General features: G+C 39.2%; 3 protein-coding genes across 10 annotated transcripts in view; 2 read left to right on the plus strand and 1 right to left on the minus strand.

Moving 5' to 3' along the window:
• Positions 1–1,704: 1,704 nt before the first annotated feature.
• Positions 1,705–7,558, minus strand: ZC2HC1C (zinc finger C2HC-type containing 1C). Of its 2 annotated transcripts, none has more exons than XM_001374946.5 (3): positions 7,433–7,558; positions 4,669–6,028; positions 1,705–2,233 (listed from the first exon to the last, which is right to left on the minus strand). In XM_001374946.5, the coding sequence occupies exons 2-3, from the start codon at positions 6,007–6,009 to the stop codon at positions 1,970–1,972; spliced, it is 1,605 nt and encodes a 534-aa protein (XP_001374983.4). In that variant the 5' UTR covers positions 6,010–6,028; positions 7,433–7,558; the 3' UTR covers positions 1,705–1,969. The 2 variants fall into 2 exon arrangements, with proteins under 2 accessions (XP_001374983.4, XP_056666656.1); XM_056810678.1 differs by lacking the exon at positions 7,433–7,558 and adding an exon at positions 7,179–7,367.
• Positions 7,559–7,600: 42 nt separating this feature from the next.
• ACYP1 (acylphosphatase 1) lies at positions 7,601–17,903 on the plus strand. Of its 2 annotated transcripts, none has more exons than XM_007472802.3 (3): positions 7,601–7,970; positions 12,879–12,970; positions 17,436–17,903. In XM_007472802.3, exons 1-3 carry the CDS (start codon positions 7,805–7,807, stop codon positions 17,649–17,651), a joined length of 474 nt encoding a protein of 157 aa, XP_007472864.1. In that variant the 5' UTR covers positions 7,601–7,804; the 3' UTR covers positions 17,652–17,903. The 2 variants fall into 2 exon arrangements, with proteins under 2 accessions (XP_007472864.1, XP_001367854.1); XM_001367817.5 differs by lacking the exon at positions 7,601–7,970 and adding an exon at positions 10,773–11,029.
• A 1,827-nt stretch (positions 17,904–19,730) lies between these two features.
• The window catches only part of MLH3 (mutL homolog 3), a 37,310-nt gene continuing 36,996 nt past the window's right edge, over positions 19,731–20,044 (plus strand). For 5 of the 6 annotated variants that reach the window (XM_056810679.1, XM_056810681.1, XM_056810680.1 and 2 more), the window contains exon 1: positions 19,906–20,013. The gene's annotated coding sequence lies outside the window, so the exon portion shown is untranslated. Of the gene's footprint in view, positions 20,014–20,044 lie in introns of all 6 variants that reach the window. The other variant, XR_008914969.1, reaches the window with a different exon arrangement.

Here is a 20,044-nt window from a genome sequence, read left to right on the forward strand (position 1 = left end):
GTGATAGCTCCTTAGTGAATAATTGTTAGGTATGTAGTGATACGGCAAACCTATCATGTAGTCATGAACCAATTTATTTAACTCTGAAAGAATAGCTGTGCTGCTTTGTTTATAATTATTTTTTCTTAAAATATTTTCCCCCTGCTATGGTTAGTCCAAAGAGAGTCAGCCTTGGAAACAAAAACACCATGGATCAAGACCTGCCTCTGACCCTACCTATGTGGCTGTGGTCATGTCACTTCACTTGTAAATGCTCCAGGCAGTTTCTAAGTTACCATTAAGTTGCCAGTCTTCACAAGTAGAAAAAAAGCCTTGATTTTGGATTTTTTTTTAACTGTACACTCTAGTGAACCTTGATTTGTGATCTAACTATCAGTCTATTCTTACTAACAGTTATTTTCACATAAATGTGTTAGAATGTTAAATATTAACAGTGTACTTTAGTAGGCAGTCAACACCTTGAGGTAATGTCTCCTTTTAATGCATAACGAGACTTTCAGGTGGAATCTAGAAAGGGCCTTGATTTTAAGATGCCAGCCAAAAAAATCCTAAGGAAAAAATAAGATCTCAATTCAGTATGTTTCTTAGAAGGCAGATTTCTTAGACGATATAATTTTTGCTATTTGAAGCTCACATCTCTAGCTGAGCTGATTTAACTAAGATGCTGCTTGATGGGCTTCAGGAAGAGTGGCAACAGATGTGAATTAAACAATAATTACACATTTGCTCTTGGCAAAATATTCTGTTGTCTGATAGGGCTTTCTGATTCAGCTGATGTTAGATCCTTTTAACTTTCCCATAATTTAGAAACACATCGTGATGATTCTTTTAGCACCCAAGACAGTGATCCTAATAGTATTTTAGTACCCTACCTTTGCTCTTGCCTCATTTTAATGTACACATTAATATATCCTTGAATATGTAGCTTACTTCAAAAGTTTCCAGACGTTAAATCGTTCCTCCATTCTATAAACTTTTTTCTTCTAGAAATGAGACACATACACTTTTGGGGGGGGGGAACCTGTGCTTAGTGTCTTTGTCAGCATTATCTTTTTTTCAGAATTTATTTAAAGTACCTAATTTTGCATAGTGTTTTACTTAGGCACCAATCAATGAAAATTACAAAGATCTGATCAGTCCTGCCCCAATAGAGCTTACACTCTAAAGCATATAACAAGAAATAGATAATAAAAATGACTTAAAAGTTGTCTTGAAAGCATTTGTGTGACATTTGAAGCTAATCAATGTTGCAGCCCCACAGGACTGCAGATTGTGTTATTGTGGTTGGAAATGAGAGCTATGTGGTGTGATTTTGGTTTTTTTTGTACTTTAAAATATTTAAATCGAAAACATGGGGAAATTATAGTAAAGCCTTATCTGAAATTGATAACCATAAAACTAAGACATCCTAAAAATACATAAACCTATTTCCAGAGATTATTACAGAGTATGTTCAAATGAGGTCCATTACATTCATTGCAGGTTCTTGGATTCCTATTGCTAAATTAATGACTCAGAGAAGAATCTTGTTATATTTTAAAAGGTATTGACTGTGTTATTCTCTTCTGGCGGCAGACCATCCCATTAGATCAGTTAAGACAACCACATTGTTAGATAACTGTAAGAGTAATTAACAAGAATCATAAACATGAAAAGTCACCCAAATGAGTGCTCTTTAGCTATCACAAATCACAAAGTCAAGACTTTCAAGGAGAGGGCTTTAATTTAGTCTTTTCATTGCTCATAAGTCCCACTTCCCATGAAAGTAATGTAAGGCGCTTCAGTTTTGCCTATAGTTAAGTGAGAACTTGAAGCTTCTTGTTGTTTAGAAATGAGGTTCCTCTCTAATGCTGGCACCACAGCCAGGTTGGGAAAGATGTACAAGGTCTATTCCTTTCTAGTTTCATCCAGTTCTGATCCTGTGGGCTGCTGAAGAAAAGGTGGCCAACGAGGTTTTGGGGTAATTTTCTTAGCAGCAACGCTTCCGTGGGGGAGGAGGGCGGTTCTTAATGGTCTTACATTTTGGAATGTGTCGGTCAGCCACCTTAGGGGCAAAGTGGCGGCTGCAGTGGGGGCACTGGATGTAGTCAGGGTTTTCTGCAGGTGGCATGGGAGGCAAGTCCGAGGGATTTCCACCCCGGGCAATCACCTGCTGCACTTCACGGGCCTGACGGAGAGTTCGGATGAATGATTCATGTTTCTGTCGCCAGTTACTCTTCTTTGGTGGCTCTGGCTATAAAATGGAGGAAAAATGGTTAGTTCTCTTCTACCGCACACAATCACTGATTTTAAAAAAACAAAACACAACAGCAACAACAAAAAAAAAAACAATTAAGGCATGTTGGGGGAGAGAAGGCTGTTAGAGGCCTCACAATAAAGCATCCCTTATTGAGCAGGAGGATCTTGCTAAGATGAAATATGGGAATCTACTGAGAGAACTAAATTAGAAAACTTTCTAGAATATTTTATGCTTTAGGTGGGGGTGAGGATAAGACAAAGAAGCCTTGACTGTGGCAGTTATGTGAAAATAAAAGACTAATAGGAAAATCTGGTGGTAACTGAAGCACTCAAAGAAGGAGTCTTCCCCATTATATAAAAATTAGGATCTACTTGTGGGCAGGTCTTTAATGGAATTCATTATTCTACAATAACTTGCTTAAGCCTAGTAGGTATAATAACAAAGACCTCAGATTTATGTTTGTGGTGTTTTGATTTGGGGGGTGGGGTGTGTGGAAGAGGAGGAAGGATTGGTTCTTTGCTTTGCTATACTGTATTAGGAAATTTAGAAACAGCAGATTTTTTTAAGGCTCTACCCAAAATAAGCCAATTGCCATGTAACAGAAAATACTATCATGATAGAACAGTAAAGAATATGATCAGTAAGAATACAAACCAGAAATTATTCATGGAAGAAGTGCCTAGAGGGACTGAAACTGTGATACAAGTTATGGTGAAGCCAGACCTGGGAGTTAGTTGTTTTCTCTTTAAATGTACTGAACAAATGAAATTCTCTCTAAATGGGTGCCCCATTAATAGGAATTTAAAAGGGTCTTCCTAATTCCTTCCCTGTTTTTCGGGGAGAAAAACAATTTATGCATGCGGGCATGAATGGTAGAGGTAAGAAAGGGAGTACAAGTTCACACTTTCATAGCATTATGGAATTTTAGAGCTGGATGGGATCTTGGAGATCATCTAGTCTAACTTCCTCATTTTATAAAGGCCAAGTGTCTTTAAAATGACTGAATCCAAAAAAGACAAGTTAGTGATAAGGATAGAAGGGAAAACTAGAACTCTAATCTCCTGACTTTGATTCCACCATTCCAATTTAGTTCAGTAAATATTCATTAATGTCCCTTACTGTCTTCCCCAAGACAAGAACCTTTATTTACAAGTCTCTATATGTAATCATTCCAAATAACAAATGTTTATAGAATTCTCAGAAGCATGCCACAGAAAAAGTTTGCAATTCACATTTTTTTACAGTATAGTTTTTCTGAATGTCAAAAATATCTGCCTTTGATGTGTTCTGAGTTCCTTGGATGAGGGAGAGACAACATGCAAATAAAACTACAGAAAAATTACATGGTGTGTGACAAGTAAAGTTATTTAGAAAAATTTGTCATGAAAATTTAATCAGTTCCAGTGGCATCAATGAAATTCAAGGCAGTAAATAGTGATACCACTTCAACACAAAAGTATAGGTAAGGGTACAGCTGGGTGGCTCAGTGGATTGAGAACCAGGCCTGGAGTTGGGAGGTCCTAGGTTCAAACCTGACCTCAGACACTTCCTAGCTGTGTGACCCTGGGCAAATCACTTGACCCTCATTGCCTAGCTCTTACCACTCCTCTGCCTTAGAACCAATACAAAATATTGATTCCAAGATGGAAGTAAGGGTTTAAAAAAAAAAGTATAAGCAAGAGCCCTACTAACTGAAGTTTTCCTGATCCACTGACTTAAACCTGCATTTTCTATTATCTTATATGGTCTACATCTACTAGGCCTTATAATTTGCACTGTTAAGTTCAGTGTCCTGGCAATTTGGTTTCTGCTTTAATATAAATACATCTCTTAAAAAGATGAGTAGGGGGCAGCTAGGTGGCTCAGTGAACTGAGAGCCAGGCACAGAGACAGGAGGTGCTGGGTTCAAATTTGACCTCAGATACTTCCTAGCTGTGTGACCCTGGGCAAGTCATTTAAACCCCATTGCCTTACCACTCTTCTGTCTTAGAACCAAAACACAGCATTGACTCTAAGATGGAAATTAGGGTTTTTTTTTAAAAGGATAAAAGAGATGAATAACTTGAATTAGGAATTATCAAGAATTGTTTTTTAACTTCTAGAAAACCTAAAACCAAATCTGTGATAAACAGGAGGAAGTGACAATGCTTCACAATGGTCCAAAAAAAAAGTTATGACTCCCAGAAGATTCTAACAGCTCAAAAATGGAGAATGTATGAGAAACACAAAAAGTTCTACAGAAGTTGGGCAACTTAATTTTTCATAAATATAAGATGGTGGTGTTATATTCAAACCTTATTTCAGATTCCTCTTTCCCCACCTCCCACTTAAAATGTTTTTAAAGGTAAGGAAATGGTCCTCCCATTCCCCACTCATCCCTCCAAATCCACCCCCAATTAAGTTCATAAACTTAAAAGAACTGATGTTACCTTGGCTAACGTTGGGCCTTTCCATGTCAGGTATTGTTCTAGTTCCGTGCCTTTAGCCCGGGCCTTGGATGAATCAAACACTTTTCTCTTGGAACCCTGGGTCTTACTACAGACATTTGTATGTTTCTCTAGCCTTAGCAAGAGAAACTTTCGTCCACAGTAGCTGCACTCACCAAGCTGTGGTTCTTCAGTTGCAGAGCTGGAACCAGAGGAGACTGATAGCCGAGGCGAACTATCAGTGGGGGATTTGGACAAAGAATTACTAGATTCTTGTTGAAGTTGTGAAAATTGCTCAGGAGATGATTCTGAAATTTGGTCTTGGATTTTATTGTTACTTGCCACTAGTTTTTCCTTTTTGAGCCTTTGTACTCCATGATTGAAGAATTGGGAACATGCTGAGGATGAACTAGAATTCTCTTGGGACTCTTCCCATGTTTCATCATACCTGCCATAAGTAGGGAAAACATTTTCAGACTCCAATTCTGGTGAGAAGATGAGTTTGGAAATGTTGCTGCTGCTAGCTATGACTTTTCTTGGAAATGTCTCTTTCTGTAGCTCTCTTTTTTCTTCTTCCTCTACCTGTTCCTTCTCTTTTTGGATCCTTCTAAGTTCTTCCTCAGTCTTCTTCAACTTTTCCTTCAGGAGAATCTCTTGTCGACGAATTTCTTCTTCTAAACTCTCACCTGCTGCCTCCAATTTTTTAATCTGAATTAGCTCAGTTCTTTCTAGATTTGACAAGAATTTTTTTGGTTGAACCACTGGCAGGGGTTCAAGTAGCATCTTAGCTGAAGATAAATTCCTCCTGCTCCGTGAACTGAAGTGACTGGGTGAGATTTCTTTTGATTCAGAGGACTTAAGGGGAAAGTTTCCTGACTCAATCCTAATGTGAGTAGCACTCAATGATTTTCGGTGAAACACTGGTTTGAGGGGATAAGCACGATCCACACCAGCTCTCTTCTTTGTGAAGGGTAGTATGCTTTCTTGGTTATCTGTTTTGGTGTGCCTATGGCCCCCAACTGGATAAAAATCCCCACTTCCTGGGCCCTGATGATTATTTCCTGAATCTTGCTGGCTTTCTGTGGAATAAGAACTGGAACAGCTTTGGGCTTTAGTCAAGGTGTTCTGCCTGTTGTGAATAAAGAGATTCTCCAGCTTCTCTTCTTTGCCTCTTAGAAGCTTTTGTTGGAAGTTGTTTTTCAGGTGCTCCAGCCGAGAAGGATGGGTAGAGCTGCCTTGTTCATAATGGGTTTGCCTATTTGAATGGAGTTCTGAAGCTTGCATTTTGTTAAAAGGAAGCATGATGTCCATATGTGGACATGGAGCCAATTGGAGTTGAGCCATTCAGTGCCTGAACTGAAGCCTAAGAATCAAAATCAGATTTATGTTAAGAGTCTGATGCTGTCTGGGCTAATGAAGCCGATTCTAAAGGTGCTTCCCCTACATTCATCTCCCTTACTTTTCCCTACCCACATTACTAGTGTTGCTAGGCCTAATACAAAGAAAGGCTAGTTATGATGCTTTTCCCCTTAAAATAGTTAAGTCTCTCCTCTGAAATCCATATTGAAAAAGGTTATGTATTTAACAAAATTACCTGGGCTATTCTGTCGTGTATAGTCAGTATATGTCTCCTAAAGGTCAGTTACAGTTCCAGAATCGCATGTGTCCAGTCATATGACCAGTAACACGTGGGGCATGAAAAGAAAAGGATTTTAAGACTATTATTTAAATTTTAAGATTAAGAAAAATTGCTGGTTTGGGGGCAGGTCCACAGGTTCCATCAGGCTGTAATACATTTATATGTAGCTGAGTTCCAGACACTCCTGTTAAGAAGTGAAAAGAGGTCTTAGTTTCTGGGAGACCTAATTTTTAGTCTTACTCTCCCACTTGTTAGTTGCCTGGCCATTGGCAAGTCACTTAACCAAGCCTCATTTTTCTCATCTTGAAAATGGAAATACCACCACCTCAGGGAGTGTTGTGGACACCAAATAAGATTTTATATGTTAAGCTCTTTGCAGAACTCTAAAGGAAGTAGGAATGTCTGTCATCAGTTAGCACAACCCACTTATTTTACAATTGAGGAAACTGAGTCGTATTGAAAAGTCATCTGCCCAAAGTGTAGTGACCCAATTCGAACTCGGGTTTTCCCACCTGAATCGGAGAGCCTGCCGCTACACCAAGAATAATACAAGGGTCTAAAGGATAGGACAGACGATCCGGGAGGGAATGATTGGTTCCTATCTGCTCAGGCTTCAAGAAGGTGTCATTTGGACTGGATCACTAAAGATGGTGGCAGTTCAACAGGTGAAAATTGGAGGCAAAGGGTGAGAGTCGGGGCGGGGGGAGGGGGAAAAGCAATATTCTGGACCTGGGAAAAGAAGGGAATAAATGCAACAGTTTTCACCAGAGCACCGCTCCTGAAGCGGCAGGCAGGAAAGTAGATTAGGTGGGTCTGGACGGTGGGGAGGTAGAATGGTTCCCTTGAGCGACCTTACTAGTTCTGCTTAACTCACAAGGAGAAACCCCGGGCCAGACTGAGGCTCCCGGCTTAGGGGTGTGTGCGCCGCAGGTGCCATGACAATGAAGTCCTCCCCCTTATCCTGGCGCTTCCGCATGCTGGGCCATAACAGGAAAGAGCTCTTCCCTTTACCTTCGAGGGGAGAAAGGTGTGCAAGAAGGAGAGTGGGGAGTGGGGATGGGAAGAAAAATTACTGCTCTCGAGAACACCCTCTCCTTCACTGCGCAGACTCTTCCCCTTCCCAAGTACCTGAGGCTCCGCTGAATCCACTCCAGCTCGAGGAAACCCCACACCGGGCGCCAGCTTCCCGTCCCCGACCCCCAGCCACTTTCCCGGCTCCAGCGCCCTCGACTACTCAGTTATTCTCGTTGCTTGGAAACTGGGAGCGCGAGCCACGTGGGGCCGGGGGGGGGGGGAGGGGAGGGGAGCAGGGCGGGGAGGGCCCGGCTCTCGCTTTAGACGAGAGCCCTGGGATCTTGCTCTTTCCCCTAGCGCGCCACCTGGAGAGGGACGTACGTTTGGGTCAGCTCTGCCCTTCTGCTAGGCTCCAGTGAGGGGCCTTCTCACGGCCTTTCCCAAGTACTTTTAAAAGAAGAAGGGTGTGCCCCAGAGTCCCCGAAAATGCACCTAGAAACTGAAGCCAGGGTTTTAACTGTATCAGAGAGGTATAAATGCAGTCCCGCCCCCAAATCCTTGTGGAAGAGAGTTCCGGTGTGTGTCTACCTGGCTGGGTTAAGCATACTGGTGACGTTTCTTAGTTTACCCAGCTGTGTTGTCCGTGCCACAGGTATGCCTATATTATTCTGCTCTTCCCGCAATGCTTTACCTTGCCTATAAGTAAGGGGGTTGCAGGTCTTACTGGCTATGATTTTTTTTAAGTTATCCTTTTTCTCATATGGCTGACCAGGAACTAATGTCCGCTTTTTCCACCCACTCCCAAACTAACTGCCCTTCCCTTAGTGCCCCCAAATGATTCAGCTAAATGTAATGGCCTTGGGGATTGAATTCCCCTGCCAAATTCAAAATAATTCTTTAAACGATTTACACCAACTTTAAGAAAGCCTCAGTAAATTGTAAACAAAGCATTTTCTTCATTCTTCAGTTCACTTTTGCAAAGCTTTGGAAAAGTCCTCTCTCTCATTTATACAAAAATTCATGTATATGTTCATCTTAAAAATCTCAAAATGTTATATTTATTGTAATGTTATTCGATAATTTCAAATTCAAGTCTGGTTGTTAGGCACTGCTGCAAAGTAAAAGAGAAATAATGTATAGATGATGGTAGCAGCCATATAAAGTACTTAAATGAGCATATATGACAGTGGAAAGAGCATTGAACCTGTTGTCAAGTTTAGGTGTCTTGTGCTTAGGGCTGGATCTAGAGTTGGGAAGTTGTTTAGTTTTAAATTGTGTCTAACTGTCTGTGACTCCTTTTGAGATGTTCTTGGCAAAAATAACTGGAGTGGCTTGCCATTTCCTTCTCCCGTTTATTTTACAGATGATGAAAGGGAGGCAAACAGACTTAAGTGTCTTACCCAGGGTCACACAGCTAGTAAATGTCTGAAGCCAGATTTAAACTAAGGATTTCCTGACCCTAGGCCCAGCACTCTATCAAATGAGCCACCTAGCTGCCCAGAGTGGCCTGTTTGCCTCTGCCTAAGTTTCCTTAACTGTTAAATGGGAATAATTACAGCACCTACTTCACAGAGTTGTTATAAAGAATCAGGTTAGATAATATTTGTAAAGTACCTGATATTATATAGATGTTTATTTCTTTCCCCACTTACCTAGTCAGCAAGGAGCCTGTATTTTTGTAAGATATTTAGAGCTAGAAGAAACCTTAAAAATGATCTATCCCAGTGCTGTCAAATACTCCATCAAACTCTATGTGACCATAACACTCTGTAGGGCAGCCTGCATCTGATTAAAATGTAATTAGAAAATATTTAACAAAACAATAAAACATTGATAATAATACATTTGAAAAACTAAGTCCATTTGAAACCCACAGGGATCCTTATATATATGACTTTGTCCAAGGTCACATAGCTAATTAAGTGTCTAAGGCCTGATTTCAAAATTAAAATTTAAAAATTTAAATAAAAAAAATTTTAAAGATTAGTCTTCGTGACTTCCAGCTGGGCATTCTATCCATTTAGCCATCCCAGCTGACCCCAAATCCAGTGTTCTTTTGAGGGCACCACACTTCCATCTCTGATCTTGGCACTTAGTAGCTGTTGGGCCTTGAGCAAATCACTTAACTTAGTAGTTGCCATATTCATCAAATGAGGATAAGGACCACAAGTGACAAAAGTGCTTCATAGTATTAGCCAATGGATATAGAGCTCAAGCATTAAACTGTAAAATCTCTTTCAGTGTTAATTTAAATAATGTTTTTGACTAACTCTTAAGACTATTGATTCTACCAGGACTAATACTGATACTACATAATTTTCACTTAGTTTCATTGTTAGCAAGGTTATAGTGCAATGCAGTTCTTTTGAGGGCACCACACTTCCATCTCTGATCTTGGCACTTAGTAGCTGTTGGGCCTTGAGCAAATCACTTAACTTAGTAGTTGCCATATTCATCAAATGAGGATAAGGACCACAAGTGACAAAAGTGCTTCATAGTATTAGCCAATGGATATAGAGCTCAAGCATTAAACTGTAAAATCTCTTTCAGTGTTAATTTAAATAATGTTTTTGACTAACTCTTAAGACTATTGATTCTACCAGGACTAATACTGATACTACATAATTTTCACTTAGTTTCATTGTTAGCAAGGTTATAGTGCAATGCAGAAATATAACGACCTCTTCTGCCCTCCATTCTCTATTTTCTTTTCCCCAAATAAATCCTTCAAATTTGATATAAGGGCCATCACCAATTCTGAGATGGTTGGCTCAGATGTAATTCTAGAATCAAGAGTTGCTTGTTCTTTTTCTTTTCTTTTTTGACTTTAGTTAAGATAATTATAGGAAAAGCTAAGAGAAATTTAAGCATCTTTTCTACCTTCCACCAACTGCTATTTCATACATTGTTATAAGAGTGATTGCAGAGAAATCAAAGACTAGAATCACAGAACTGGAAGGAATGATGAAGTCTATCGAATCCAACTCCTTTATTTTACAGAGAAGCCAAGTGATCCATGCAGGATTTCTGACGTCCAAAAAGCTGAACTATCCACAAAGCTGAACTGCATCCCAAGGGTTTCAGGCTAATTCAGCAGCTGACACCCTGCCTAAGGGAACACGAAAGGGAACTACAGGATGGTGCGGGTGTTCTTGGCCATTTTTGTGTCCTGTGGCAAAAACCCATGGATCATCTTCTCACAAAGTTTTCAGACGTATAATATAAAATGCATACGAACACAAGGGAAATCAAGATGTGATTTTTCCCCCCATTCAAGTTGAAGGACCCCCGAAATCGCCACGGGTCGTGTACTCCTGATTAAGACCAGAGGGATGGGGGGGGGGGGGGTACTGACTCCTGAGCTCCCGAGTCCTCAGCTGTGCCCATCCCAGCTTTTCCGCCTCTCTCTCAGATAGGTGGGCTCCCAGGCAAACTGACGATCCTGATTGGTTGGACCCGGGCACGGGCCTCTCTAGCCAGGGAGCAGGAAGGAGGAGGACTAGAACTCGATGTTCTCCAGGTACCGGCAGTTGTGACCCGGAGCCGACGGTTGGGTTGAGGTGCTCAGCTTCCAGGCCCACGGCCTCCTTCGAGGGGGAAAACCGAGCAAGTTGAGCCCAGGAGGTATTCTTGGTCTCCCCACCCCTCGGGGTGATCAGCCTGAAATGTTAGTGGAAAAGGGAAGCTGCTGAGCGGCAGACGAGAGGCAAGGTGAGCAGTGGGGGTGGGGCAAGCGGACCCTCCCCCCACCCCCCGGCTCCGAGACGCCCCACGCCAGCTAGGGACCTCCCTGGTCTACTCTGGTAGGCGGGCAGAAGACCTACCAGCTGGGCTGGCAGGGCAGCATCTGCGACACCTTGCGTTTCTCGGAGTTTGTAGATGCTTAATAAATGGTTGTTGTTGACCGACTTTGTATCCCAAGTCACTCGCTCGCCTGAGATAACACACCCGGATGAGAGCGAATTTCTGCCAGCGGAAGCACTTACACAGGCTGTGGAGCGAGGGAGGGAGAATTGTGTAGGGAGGGGTTGCAGTTTATCTGTGGGCATGATAACTTCATACGCACATATGACTATGTGTGGGTGTATGTATACCTGAGTAGACATGTGCATTATGTACACGCCCATATACATAGGTGTGTGTATATACACACAGATACTTATGTAGGTGTATCTGTGGGGCATGGAGGTAGTGCAGCACCTTACCTCAGGTCAGGAAGATCTCTATTCAAATTCATCCTTGGACACTTGCTAGCTGCATCTTTAAGTCATTTAATGATTAATTATTATCATTTAACTATTATAATTATTCATTAACTCTTAATGCCCTTCTCATCTGTAAAATGGGGGGCACACTGGAGAAGGAAATGGAAAGCCACCCCAGTATCTGCCTAGAAAGCCTTAAAAGAGTTGAATCCAATTGAACAATATAGGTATATACATACACATTTACATAAATGCATATGTGTGTATATACATATATATAGTATGTGTGCATATGTTTGTGGAAATCTAACACTAGCTATACCCCTTTCTTTGGCACCCCACGAGTACCTTTAAGGAAGAAAGGTTTAATCACATATGTGTAGATATAAATGTATATGTGTGTAGATACAAGTACCCACACAGTGTATATATGGTTGTGTGTATACATATAAATATATGTTGTATGCATGTGCAATATGTGTATTTTGCACACACATGCATTGCCTGGGCAAACCAACACATCTGCATGTGTATGTATGTGTATACATGCCATGCATATGCCCATACATTAAGAGTGTCTATATCATAATATACATGTGTGTATATGTATGTATATATACATCTTTGTGTGTATACATACAGTGTGCATATTTTTACCTAGGCATTGTATGTGTGTATACATACATACATTCAGAGGTGGCAAAGTAAATAGAGCACTGAGCTTTGAATAGGAGAACTCATCTTCATGAATTTAAATCCACCCTCAGACACTTAATAACTGTGTAATCCTGGGCAAGTCATTTAACCCTATTTGCCTTTGTTTCTGATTTGTTGGATGAGCTGGAGAAGGAAATGACAAACACTCCAGTATCTTTGCCCAGAAAATTCAAAAATGGGGTCACAGAGAGTTGGACATGACTGAAGCAACTCAACAACAATAACTGTGTGTATATGCATATGACATATTTATGTAAATCTATAAATGTATATACATGTGTATATATGCATATGTGTGTTTTACTCATACTAGATTCCAAATGAAGAAACATTTATTGTCAGTCCTCTGTATTCAGAGCACTATGCTATTTTTAGGAGTAGGTTATGCAAAGACTAAGGTAAGATTTCTACTTCTTTAGGGTTTACTATTTTAATAATAGGTTCCTTGAGGGTGATTTTTGTCTTAAAAAATGTTACACACAAAACATAAATACAAAAGTACATTAAGTACCTTAATAAGTGTTTTTTAAACAAATGGACAATAGGGATAGAGATCCAACTTGTGTGACAAATATAGGCTCAGGCTGTCCAGGCTTGGACTTTTTTTTACTTCTTTTGCTTTGCTTGGTTCCTGGCAGATCTTACCATGGCTGAAGGACACACCCTGATATCAGTGGATTATGAAATCTTCGGGAAAGTCCAAGGTGTGTTTTTCCGAAAGTACACACAGGTAAGTGTTCTATATTGGATTTGGAAGATGTTAATAATGTTCCAAGACAACAAGAAATGCTTTTATTTTTTTTTTAACTGACTATATTGAGGGTGAGACTGTAAAGAATTGGTTATTAAAGCAGGAGGACATAGGTTCAATTGTGAGCCATATTTTATCCTTTTCATTTTTTGTTTGAATCTACTCCCTTTGTTACTGTGCTATCTAGTTGTCTAGACAAGATTAGAATATTCCTTCCTTGAAGGAAAAGGAACATTCCCTACTTCTTCCCTTTTCAGCATCAATAAAATAAGAATAGGGGGCAGCTGGGTGAGTTAGTAGATTGAGAGCCAGATCTAGAGACAGGAAGTCTTGGATTTAAATCTGACCTCAGATACTTCCTAACTGTGTGACCCTGGGCAAGTCACTTAACCCCCATTGCCTAAATCTTACCACTCTTCTGCCTTGGAACCAATACACAGTATTGCTTCTAAAATGGAAGGAAAGGGTTAAAAAAAAAACCCCACCAGAATTGCTTCTTATATTCAGTAATTCCACATTTCACATTTTCTGATGGATATTGCTATTTTTTGAGACTATTTTTCCAAACTTCTCAGAGAAACTTCTAAAAGGAAACATTCCTGGTTCTGTCCTTATAGAGTATAGATTTTTCTCATAAAAAGAAACTTGTAGAAGAGTTCTGTGTGTACTAAGTATTTCTATTACCTAAATGCAGTATAGGATTATTTCTTAAGATAGACTTTCTAATATTTCTTTCCAAGGTTAAGCACCTTGTAGGATAGAGTTCTTATTATTTTCTGAGGAAATCATGCAGTTTAAAGGATCTCTATCAGATTATGCATCATCTTCCTTATGATTATTAGCAATGAATATTTGGTGAACTATATGTGCATAGAACTGTCTTGATTCTATTTATCTGCAAACTTAAATATCTTAGTTTTGTCCTGTTTCTGTTACTCATTTTAACAACTCGTGTTATTATCATTTTAAAGAAGAAAATCAGGAAAAGTATTATTCTCCATACAATTCTTCCTTGCCTCTTGTCTATCAACTACTATATTAAACTCAGCAAAGATTTTTTGTTGCTTTTTTAAAACTTTACCTTTGTAATAATTAAAAATGTATAAAAATTTATATTTTGACAAATATAAAAATGTTTTTAAAATTGTGGTTGCCATTTATAAAATTAACTCTTATGTCATGAGGATGTTAACAGCTTTAGTATCTTTAATATAGCAGGGTAGAGATAGTAAAGAGGGAAATGTAGGAAAGTGATAGGGGAATTGTCTAGCCTACCACTCTAAGTCTGTTCTTCTAGCTTGCTCCCCAACAAAGTTCCAATCTTCAGCCAGAAGAGTGGGAGAGTCTTAGCCTCCAAGGCGGAAAAATCCCTCCAACACAGAGGTCCTCCCTCAACAAAAGCCACCAAGGCAGCAGAAACAGAAGAAGTTCCTCAGCAAGAAGCACCAGTGCAGAAGTAGAAGTCCCTCTGAATGTCCTCTGCTGGCTTTTATAAGCTGTTTTCTCTGTCACTTCCTGTCTCTCTGGTTCCTCCTTCTTTTCACTGTGGGCTGGTCTATCACATCTCAGGAACCAATCAAAGTCTCTCAATTTGCCTAGCACTGCCCAGGGAGTCAGTGTCTGTGGGATCCACCTGTCCTTTGCTGGTGTGAACTTTTATCAAAAGGATTCACAAGTTCCTGACTCATTAAGTTAAAAGGGTGGAGCGCTTCAAGTACTTGATTAAGTTAAGGTAAAAAAATTCCCTTTCACACCTTCTTTCTTAGTATCAGTTCAAAAATAGAAGAGCAGCTAAGCTAGGCAATCAAAGTTAGGTGACTTGCCCAGGTCACACAGCTAGGAAGTATCCTAGGCTAGATTTGAACCCAGGCCCTCCCAACTCCAGTAAGTATTTATTAAGTGAATACTGTTTGCAAGGCACTGTATATTGGGTGCTGGGAGAACAAAGATAAGAAGCAATTAAACAGTCCTTAATGTAATTATATTCTGCCGGAAACAACTTTCTAGCTTTCAGACAACTGCTATTGTCAACAGAGACTGCTCTAATTACACACTTTGATGGCCAAAACAGGGCAGATAAATGTTTGCTTAAATTAAGGGAGTAGCCAGCTAATTTCCACTATCTCTACCCTGCAGAGGACAGATTCTCGTGATTTTCTCCCCTGTCACTGCCATCACTTTAAACTTTTCTGGGGAAATAGGAATAGTGAATTAGGGCTATAAAACTAGGGAATCCTAATTTATTGAAATTGAGTTGCCTAAAACTCAAATCTCAGTCTTGAAAGGAAAAGAAGTCCTAAATGTAGCCACCATATTTCATTTTCACATCATTTTGTTTTTCCTCCCTTTCTCTCACCAACATACAGAGCATTCTTTAATCAGAATAGAATTGCTAAAAGAGTTGAAGAGGTAATAAATGACATTTACATCTTAATACATCATTTCATTTCAGCCTTACAAAGTATGTAATGTAAGTGCTATTATCTCCATTTTACAGATGTGTAAATTAAGGCTCAGAGACAAGTGACTTTAGCAGGATCCTCTTGATTCCAAATGCTGTGCTCTTTCCATTGTACCATATTGTCTCCACTGGGACTTGACACCTCCTATTTGTGTCATTTCCCTTATTAGAAAATGAACTCCTTCAGAGCACAGATTGTCTTGCTTTTTTTTCCCCCTCTATCTTTTAACACAGGGCTTTGCAAACAGTAAGTACTTAATAAGTGTTTTTTCATCCATTCATTCTAGGAACATACATTCCATTTAGTTTACCACTGATTGTACAGTAACTCAAGGCCTGTCACTCGTAAATGGAGACAGGACTTTCAAAGACAAATACCAAGGACCTATATGGTAGCATAATTTTCTCTCCAATTTAGAATAAAATCCTGTTACCAAGGAAAAGGAGGAAAATTATATGATATAGTCAAATTTTTTAACGTCTACTTTATAATAATTTATGATCACATCTAAATTAAAAAGCTTTTTTAAAAAAAAACTTTTACTAAAGTTTATTACTGTGATTATTACTAATCATGAAAATAATAAGACCTATTGTGTTGCCTGCCATAGAAGTACTCTTTGGGGACTATAATTAGGTACAAGTTATGTTGGTGAAATTTGTTCAATTTGAATTCCCTACTATATATCTGCAACAGATATTGTGGCTTTTATGGGCAAATTAAAATAATTAATTAGTATGTTTTTAAGTGTAATTTCTTTTTGGCCATTTACAAACTGAATATGTCAGCTAATATAATTCTATTGTTTAAAATGGCATATGAGGTGAAAGTAAGGCCTAAAGAAACTTGAGGGGGTGGGAATTGAAGGAGGACACACTCTTAAATTTAATCTGCATCATTAACCTTTCCTCTATACTTTCACAAGTCAACACAGTTAATAAAACAATAAGTCAAAACCTGATTTGTAGCATTTTTCAATAAGTTCTGAGATGCTCACGCTGAAAACTTAACATTCTGCTCAAAGGTACAAGCTGGCTCGAACATAACCACTGCTTTAGGGGCTTGACTACTTTAAAGAAGAAGTTTAAAGAACCTGAAGAAGGCTAAGAGCCAAGTTGCCAAAATGTGTTTCTTCTTGTGTCTTTTTCAAACGTAAGGGAATTTGGCTTATTTAGCCTAAAGAATAGAAGGCTCAGAGGCAATTTCAGAGAATCATAGACTTTAGCCCTAAAAGAGATTAGAATGAGCATCAAGGCTTACCTATCCTCTTCATAGATGAGGAAACAGGCTTCTTGTTGAGGTTAAATAAATTACCCAAGGTCACAGCTAGTAAATGGCAAAGATTGGTCAAAAATCCACATCTGGTTCCTGATTCAGTGTTTTTTCTGTCAAAGCCCTGTAAATCCCTCAAGCACATGAAGGACTATTATATCAGAAGTGGTGACCAGCTGTTCTCCAATTTGAATGACAGAAAATGGATTTTGTGGGCACCATGAAATATTTGGATTAGACCTACTAATTCCCTTATAGTGATAACAATGAAATGTGTTAACAAGAAAGGTTGAGAAATCTTTTAAAATATGGTGGATTCTCTCATTTGGAGTAGAGAACTTGATGGCAGAAGGATACATAATCAAAAGTGTGCTGAGAAGAAATGGATAACCTCTGGGGAGCTTTTTGAAAATAGGAATTTTATACTTCCATCCCCAGTACTAGTGGTTGCCAGTTTTTATGTTAGTGGGAAATTCTAACCCCGGTGTTAGTAGAGTAGGGAAGAGAAATGGGTTCAGATGGCTAACCCCCCCCCCCCCCCTTTCATCAGAGTCACAAGGAGATCCTTGTCCTATTTCCTTTGTGTTCTAAGGGAGTATCTGGGCAACATCAGTCATCTCCCATGGCTTGATTTCAGTCCAAATTTCTGACAACAGATTGTATTCTCACTTTCAGTTGAACGTAATCTAACTCTTTTTTTCCCCCCTTAGGCTGAGGGTAAGAAGCTGGGACTGGTAGGCTGGGTCCAGAACACTGACCAAGGCACAGTGCAAGGACAAGTACAGGGACCCACTGTCCAGGTTCGAGTCATGCAAGAATGGCTTAAGACAAAAGGAAGCCCTAAATCTCGCATTGACAAAGCAAAATTCCACAATGAGAGGGTCATCTCGAAGCTGGAACACAGAGATTTCCAAATTGTGAAATAAAAGTAATCAAATAGCAGTATTTATCTTGGTGAATATGAATACATATTTGAAATTGTACTAAATTTATTGTTTTTGTTAGCTATGTGGTTAATAGGTGAAACTACTATTTGTTATTGTTAATATTTAGGGTGGTTATTTCACAGTATTTAGGTTAATTTTGAATATTTTTGAATTTCATAGGTAGACCACATTAAAGAATTGCAACTGTAAGCATGAATTTAATAATAAAGAAAAAAAAGCAATTGGAATCCATAACTTTGGTATTTTTTAATCTTTACTGACAGTTTCCTCTGAAAAAATGATTTATTTAATCATTTATTCAATAAATATATAAAGAAGATTTTGAAAATGAATTTAAACAGGCCAGGAAAGTTCCTTAATCTCATTCTTTCTAAATGAGAAAGTTGGTAGTTTCTGTGAATTGTTTCAGTGATTGTCAATGCTAATTTCCACCTAAAGAATAACTACTCCAAATTCCAAAATGTCAGGATCAATAAGCATTTTAAAATGACCATTCTGACCCTGTTTCCCAGTATAACCTAGCTACAGAAGACAAAATGTACATATATAAACATGTACACATATAATAATATATAATTATCATTTAATAAAAATATAGTTTTTTTAAATTATAAGCATAAAAATTATACAATGTGTCTTTGGGAAAAAGGTCTCTTTATGGCACTTGAGCTGAGCTAAGAAATTTTATAAAACTGGCATGAAAGATATGCATTCCAGGAGTGAGGGAGCTAGTGCAATAGTATAGATGCCAGAAAATGGGCTTGTATGCAGAACAGAAAGCCCAGTTTGACTGAATCATGATGTGGGAATAATGATTGTTAGGATGGTGGCCTCAAGAAAGAATGAGGAAGTTTGGAAGAGGGATGGTTTTTTGGGAAGATATCCTGAAAAGTTAAAACTACTTTTAATTCCAATTGTTTTCTTGTAATGGGGGGGGGGGGGGGTTTAAAACCCTTTCATTCTATCTTAGATATTGCTTCTAAGGCAGAAGAATAGAAGGATAGGCAATGGAGATTAAGTGACTTGACCAGGGTCACATAGCTAAGAAGTATGAGTAGATTTAAATCCAGTACCTCCTGTCTCCAGGCCTGGCTCTATCTACAGAGCCCACCTAGCTGACCTTGCAATTGTAAATTTTTAATCATTAGTGCAAACACACAGGAACTGCTGCGGTCCTTGATACACACCAAAAGGGCATCGACTTCAGTATTTGTGCAAAATGATACAATATTGGGGCTAAAAAGGACATTATGGATCACTTAGTTCACCCCCATCCTCTCATTTGTAGTAAAATATAAATGTGTCACTATTTACTTCAGCCCAAGAAACACCATTATAAAAATCAGATATTATTGTAGTATTTTGGCTATTCAAGGAGCTTTTATAGAGAATTTAGATTAGCAATATGTAAAAAGTTACTTCATGAAGTTTTAAGTAGGGTCCAAGAGACAATGCAAATTCTGTCCAGTCACTTTATTGGGCTCCATCTCAAAGTTTTTGTTTGCATCCCCAAGGGTTAGAACAATAAAAAAAGATCAGTAAAGAGAGATGGAATGGTGCAGAGTGAAAGGAGCAGAACCAGGAAAACATTGTACACAGAGACTGAAACACTGTGGTACAATCAAACGCAATGGACTTCTCCATTAGTGTCAATGCAGTGATCCTGAACAATCTGCAGGGATCTAAAAAATACTACCCACAAGCAGAGGATAAACTGTGGGAGTAAAAACACCGATGAAAAGCAACAGGGCTGGAGGGGACATGACTGAGGAGAGACTCTAAATGAACTCTAATGCAAATACCAACAACATGGAAATGGGTTCGAATCAAGAACACATGTGAAACCCAGTGGAATCCCGCCCCAGCTGTGGGGGGAGGGGGGGGCGGAAGAAAATGATCTTTGTTTCCAATGAATAATGTTTGGAAATTACCAAATAAAATAATGTTTTTAAAAAAAGAGAGATGGAATGGGCAGATTAAATAGAAATTAATCTTCCAAAAATATCAATAATTTTTAGTTACCTAATTAGTAACAATATGCCATAAGAAAAAAACTGTCAATTTCATAAGCCTGGCAAGTGACAAATATATTTTGTATACGGAAATCTTGGCATAAATTACCCCCACTTTCCCACTATCCTGATTCTTGTGAATTCACCGCCTAAAGAAATGGAAGAAATGGCTTTGCTCCAAAGGGAGCACGGTTCGGAAGAACTACGTCACCCAGAGTCCACCAGGACCCTCGCTTGCGTGACTTCCGGCAGCTTGCGCCCTTTCGTCACTTTGCCTGTCGGTGAGCGACCATTAAAGGTGACGCGGGAGCAGGGGGTTACTACTACAGGTAGGGCGTTTCGCCGGGCAATCGAATCTTG

This window comes from Monodelphis domestica, chromosome 1 (genome assembly GCF_027887165.1).
Source record: "Monodelphis domestica isolate mMonDom1 chromosome 1, mMonDom1.pri, whole genome shotgun sequence".
In the NCBI taxonomy this organism is placed as follows: Eukaryota; Metazoa; Chordata; class Mammalia; order Didelphimorphia; family Didelphidae; genus Monodelphis; species Monodelphis domestica.

What these genes read in the sequence shown, in the direction of transcription:
- ZC2HC1C (XM_001374946.5), bottom strand. Translation starts at nt 6,009, where the DNA reads ATGGCTCAACTCCAATTGGCTCCATGTCCACATATGGACATCATGCTT. An exon ending in AAGGCCCAACGTTAGCCAAG is followed by an intron (nt 2,234 to 4,668) that starts GTAACATCAGTT and finishes TCCATTTTATAG; the next exon opens with CCAGAGCCACCAAAGAAGAG.
- ACYP1 (XM_007472802.3), top strand. Translation starts at nt 7,805, where the DNA reads ATGCACCTAGAAACTGAAGCCAGGGTTTTAACTGTATCAGAGAGGTAT. An exon ending in CTGTGTTGTCCGTGCCACAG is followed by an intron (nt 7,971 to 12,878) that starts GTATGCCTATAT and finishes GGTTCCTGGCAG; the next exon opens with ATCTTACCATGGCTGAAGGA. An exon ending in TTTTCCGAAAGTACACACAG is followed by an intron (nt 12,971 to 17,435) that starts GTAAGTGTTCTA and finishes TTCCCCCCTTAG; the next exon opens with GCTGAGGGTAAGAAGCTGGG.